This window comes from Lipotes vexillifer, unplaced genomic scaffold, assembly GCF_000442215.2.
Source record: "Lipotes vexillifer unplaced genomic scaffold, Lipotes_vexillifer_v1.1 scaffold492, whole genome shotgun sequence".
Classification (NCBI taxonomy): domain Eukaryota; kingdom Metazoa; phylum Chordata; class Mammalia; order Artiodactyla; family Lipotidae; genus Lipotes; species Lipotes vexillifer.
The window spans coordinates 530725-536371 of NW_006780910.1; the positions used below are offsets into that span (position 1 = coordinate 530725).

Genomic DNA, 5647 nt, shown 5'->3' on the forward strand with positions numbered 1-5647 from the left:
GATGGGTTGGAAATCTGGGAATCTGATCATTCTTTCTGCACAAGTTTATCCAGATAATATATTTCTAAGGGCAGTGAGAGGACTATTTCATTCCAAGAAATATGTGAAACTAAAAAATTGTGTAACCCCTAAAGTTTTTTTAAACATAATTAAAATTCTCGCATCTGTTGAAGACTTGATGTTTAATAATGCATTCCTCTATTCATTCAATGAATATTTACTGAATATCTACCAGCCAGGCTTTTAATTAACATCTATTGCATCTTAAGGGTCTTCAAAATGTCTCCAAAAGCAGACTTGACAATCAACTGGAGAATGACACTGCACGTTGCAGGAGTTAGATGGGGAGTCCTACTACTCTCCACAGCAGCATTTATGATTATAATAAAGCATACAGAAATATTTTGATTTTACACTTTGAACTTTAATATTTATAACTATTTTAATAGGCTCCTGAATTAAAGAAAATCTCCACAGGCAAAATAACAAAGCAGTAATTAGAATCATAGTTCCCTGAAATAGAAAATGACCTTTGCAACAGGAATAAAGATGCAGACGTAGAGAATGGACTTGAGGACATGGGGAAGGGGAGGGGAAGCTGGGACGAAGCGAGAGAGTGGCATGGACATATATACACTACCAAATGTAAAACAGATAGCTAGTGGGAAGCAGCCGCATAGCACAGGGAGATCAGCTCAGTGCTTTGTGACCACCTAGAGGGGTGGGATAGGGAGCGTGGGAGGGAGGCACAAGAGGGAGGGGATATAAGTATACGTATAGCTGATTCACTTTGTTATACAGCAGCAACTAGCACAACATTGTAAAGCAATTATACTCCAATAAAGGTGTTAATTCAATTCTGACAGACTTGTGTTTCACAACGAGTGATATATACTCCTTTAGGAATTCTCTAGAGCAAATAACAAAAGTATTTAGGAAGGTTGAATGAAGCAGGTCCCACATTTTCATTAACTCTGATGAAATGTGACAGGTTATTGATTTTTAACTCAACTGAGAGTATGGGATTATCATCTCTAAATCAAAGATGACCCCAAAAGATCTACCATTATGCTTTTGGGTGTGTATTAACATGCTGTCATTTCAGATTATTTTGATTTATTTGTTGATCCTCAATCTTGTTCTAGAAAGGATTCAAGGCTGTTATTTTGAATTAAGGTTTGCTTTTCAGACTTTTTCAGATGAAATGAAAGAAGTATCTGGATTTCCATCAACAGATTCTCAAGTCGACGGGTCAGGTTCAGTGCATGGCTTCACTTTAATTTCTGGAGGGCACTGCAAAGGATTCCAACTTCACCTACAAAGAAAAACAAAGGAGCCACTCATACCATGAACAAACACCCTTCAAGTGTCCACAGTGTGTAAAACACTAGGGGATCAGTGGGGTGTGTGGATATACTAGGTATCACCGCAACCTTCAAGGAGCTGGCAGCTTAGTTAGGATGATAGGATTTGGGCTGTTATAGGCGATTCCAAGTTGTAGGAGGCACTAGAGCTATTAATGTAATTAGTTTCCCTTTTCCATAGGCTGTTTCTCAGGGAAGGAGTTAATCGTTTTCTCCCCGGGAAATCACTAGCTGTTCTGTTTCTCTCATACATGACCAACCATAGATGCTTGCAAGGAGCTAAGCCACAGAACCTAAGCCACACAAACCCGCTGTGTCAGAATCACCTGGGGCCTTATTACAAATACAAACTCCTGAGTCATATCACACATTCAGTGAATTTAGTCTGGGGATATGACTCAGGGCTATTAATTTCTAACTAGCTCTCCAAGTGATTCTAAGGGACACTAGGTTTGAGAAGGCATGGTCTAAGCAGGTAAGTCAGCCTAGACTGCCAGACCACTGGACTAAGGAGGGTACGATGGAGTTGCTTCCATTCACGACATGTTCTCACATGCCAAGGGGCCACAGGGACATAGACTCTTCGTAGAAGTGGAAGGGGCCTTGGAGACACATCAGCCTCCCTCCTTCCTAGATCCTGAGAAAGTACAGAGTGGTGATGGGGCCTTATATTAGGTCACATAGCTCTAAGGACCCTTCAGTTCCTAAATTTGTTGTTCTGTGATTTAAAAAATTTCCTTATAAACAATAGCCTATGGAGTTATTTTTGCTTCCCCAGGGGAAATGAGAAAGAGAGAGAAAACAGCTATGGCCTGACCCTTCTGTCTCACACTCCAGCCTCCAGAGCCCTTAGCTGGCCTCTTTGGTGAGCAGATCTGTTCCAGCCGAGTGTCCAAACGGTGTCTATGGGGGAGAATCAGCCTTGGGCTTTTTCAAGATGGCTGATTGCAGGGGGCCATACCTAAGGAGCTAGCTCCACGTATTAGAAGTGGCCTCAGGCAACAAAAGAAGGGTATGAGAGGAATACTTCAAGCCCACCTGCACTTTTGGCCTTTGTTAGCATTGTTTGAGATAGAAACCTCCACTTGGCCTAGACCTCCTCCCTTTAGGCTTAATCCTTTGGTGGTTTTAGCCATTTATTCAATAGCTCTTGAGTACCTAATATGCTTTTTAGTAATAGGGCTAACTGCTAGGGGTTTGACAGCAAACCTGACATGGCCCTCTGCTCAGGTCTAGTTAGGGAGACAAGTAAACAATTACCAAATTATAAAAAATATAATGATAAATGCTCTGAGAGGGGGATCTGTGGGAATGCCAAGATGTAGGAGGGACACCCAAACCAGTCTTCCTATCAGAAGAGATATCTATGAACGATTAAAAGATGAACTGGGGTTGGGACCGCTAAATGAGAGTGGTAAGGAGACTATTTTAAACAAGAACTGTATGGGCAAAAAGCCAGGGCCCAGGGGAAAGCATGGTGGGTGTTGCTGGAAGGGAGTCTGAAGGCTAGAAAAAAATCAGGCGATGAACAAATAACACTGTGATTTTTTAAGAGCAACTATAATAACATCCTCATTATCCAGGAAGAATAAAAGGTCAATAGATGAGCTACTCTATGGCTGCTAAAGTAGATAGAACCTATTCCTTAGGGGTTGGTATTCCAGGCAGAGCAAGATCCAGTGGATACTTAGAGAGAAAGGGGTGAAGATGCAAAGGAGAAAGAAGGACGTGGCAGCGACAAGCCAGAGTGGAAAAGTGGTGTGATGGTAGGAGGTGGGGTGGAATCTAGGAAGGTCAAAGGAGAAAGGACACGCAAGGCAATGCTGGCCTTTTTGCCAAGTTTTTCTCTTTCAGTAAATCAATGACTTCCCTGGAGATACTTTTCTTCTTAATTAAATATTTAATACATCTCTTATTGTTCCTATGGTGAAGGTAAGAAGACACAATCCTCTATTTATGGGAGAATGGCCTCAAAGGGTGTAAATTACTTACTATTGATGGAGTCAGCCAAAATCGTAAGTTGCTGGGTATTGTCCAAGACCTCAATCCTCTGGGTGTATGGGTCATAACGAACTGAGAAGGGTCGTGGGATTATAGCAGCAAAGTTCCTGAAACCAAACCCATAGATCTAAGTGAAGGGTACCGTTTGGGGAAAAATAATTTTAAAAGATTTTTCCGTTGCATTTCACTTGGCTCTTGGTAGCAGTGAAACCGCACTAGAACAGGGGCTTTAGAACCAGGCTGAGAAGTGAAATGGAACTTTAGCGAGGTCCTCTTGGGAAGCCTTTGTGTGTGGTAGGTGTGTCTTATGTGTATATACAAACACACTTTCGCACCTACCTCCAAAAAGTCAGAAGTAGCCTACCATGAAAGCACACAATATAATAAGGTCAAAATTTTTATCATGAAATAAAATAAGAAGAGTAAGTAAAATCCAGCCAAATAATGTTATAGAAAAAAAATGGATCAAGAGCCTCCTATGTCCCAAGAACTATAGCAAGTCCTAACTGTGCTATACTCTTCACAACTAATATCACTAACTTAGTCTTCGTAAAAACCTTAGGAGGAAGGTACCATTACTATTCCCATTTTACAGATGAGGAAACTGAGGCTTGGGGAAGCTAAGTGACTACCAAGGTCATGCAGGCAATACATTAGAAGCTGGGAAAGGACACAGGTAGCCTGACTCTGGCCTGGGCCCTTCACGTCCATGCCTCCCCGATGCATCATTCCTGGGTCTGGGAGGAATGCACCATGAGGGCTTTATGAAACATAGGAAGCAACATCATTAAGAAGATATTCCAAAATGGCTTATAAAATGCAAAGACATCACAAGTGATATTTCTAATTGGCTTCTGGTGAGAATAGAAGCTGCCGTACTGAGAAGACAGTTATAAAGGAGACTAGTAGCGTTCTCCAAGTTTGGCAAGAGCGGTGGGTGTGTGACCAAACTCAGCCTCATCTCTGCCAGAACTAAATCTTGAAACTGAAAATGTTTGGCATTGGTTTCTTTTAGCTGGGATGCTCTGAGGGTATCCCAGAGATGCTCAGATCCCTTCCTTTTTTGAACCTTGTTCTTTAGAACTCTCGTTGGCTCTTCGAGCCACCTCTCAGCAGATGGGAGCTTTTGTGGGTGTCTCCTCTGGGTCCTGGACACTAGCAGTTGGGATTTCAAAGACCTGAGAGGCCCATGTACTGGCAAGGCTTTCCCTGCTGGCCTGGGGCTGATCACTTCCTGGGTTAGGGAGTCGTCTCCAGAAGGGCCTGTACACGTGGGATCCCGGTGTGACACAGCAGTTAAGAGTACTGGCTCTAAGCCCCACTGCCTGGGTCCAAACCCTGGACCAGCCACTTACTAGCTGTATGGCCTTGGGTGAGTTACTTACCCTTTCTATGTTTCTGCACCCCCATCTGCAAACTTTGTAGTCTTATTTGATGATTAAAGGAATTAATACCTGAACAGCACTTAGAACAGTGTTTGGTACAAAATAGGTGCTAGGCATCTTACCTGTTACTATAATTACCTAGGCGGAATCATTCATGAATCCACTAAAACCCATAACCCTAAAGGGGGTCCCAGGAATGGCAGAGTGGAACCTTTAGGGATAGAGGAAGACTAGGCTCCCAGTAAGGGTAGAAGTCTAGGGGAAAACTGGAAGAGAATGGCAGGAAGGACTTGAGGGCCCTGGAGAAAGTGGGTAGAGGGAGTCATTTGGGGCCAGACAAAGCGCATTTGTGGGCTAGCATTTTGCCTTTGCTTACCTAAGCCCAGTGCATTGAAAGCTGACATGCCCAGCTTCACAGGATCCCAGAGGCCTATACGCCTCATGCTTATTATCCATCACTGATAAGGTATAAAAAAGTGGTAAAAAATGGTATCATGGTTGCCCTGTGCTGGTAGACCCTCTGCCTGGCCTACCTCCTGCTGGGAACAGAGTGGCTCAAGTAGGTTGATGGCAGGGCCATCATCGCGGAGGGCTGAGAGTCTTCGAGTCCTGGTACCACTCCATCAGCCTCTTGCTGAACTACCTCTGAGACTGGCACATTCGCTAATTCCTTACTGAGGGCCTACTATGTGTCAGGCGCTGTGCTAGGGTCAGGGAAACAGCAGGAAACAGAGAGGACCAAAATCCCTATCCTCGTGGACCTTAAATCATACAAGAGTTTAGACATTAATAAGTGCTAAGGAGAGGGCTTCCCAGGTGGCGCAGCGGTTGAGAGTCCGCCTGCCGATGCAGGGGACACGGGTTCGTGTCCCGGTCCGGGAAGATCCCACATGCCGC

At 43.8% G+C, this 5647-nt stretch overlaps 1 protein-coding gene across 1 annotated transcript in view; it reads right to left on the reverse strand.

Annotated features, from left to right (window-relative positions):
* Nucleotides 1–849: 849 nt before the first annotated feature.
* The window catches only part of PAH (phenylalanine hydroxylase), a 73297-nt gene continuing 68499 nt past the window's right edge, over nucleotides 850–5647 (reverse strand). The window contains exons 12-13 of the mRNA XM_007454270.1: nucleotides 3357–3472; nucleotides 850–1315 (exon numbers count right to left, since the gene is read on the reverse strand). Coding sequence (XP_007454332.1) covers nucleotides 1272–1315; nucleotides 3357–3472 — 160 coding nt within the window. The 3' untranslated portion in view covers nucleotides 850–1271. The remainder of the gene's footprint in view (nucleotides 1316–3356; nucleotides 3473–5647) is intronic.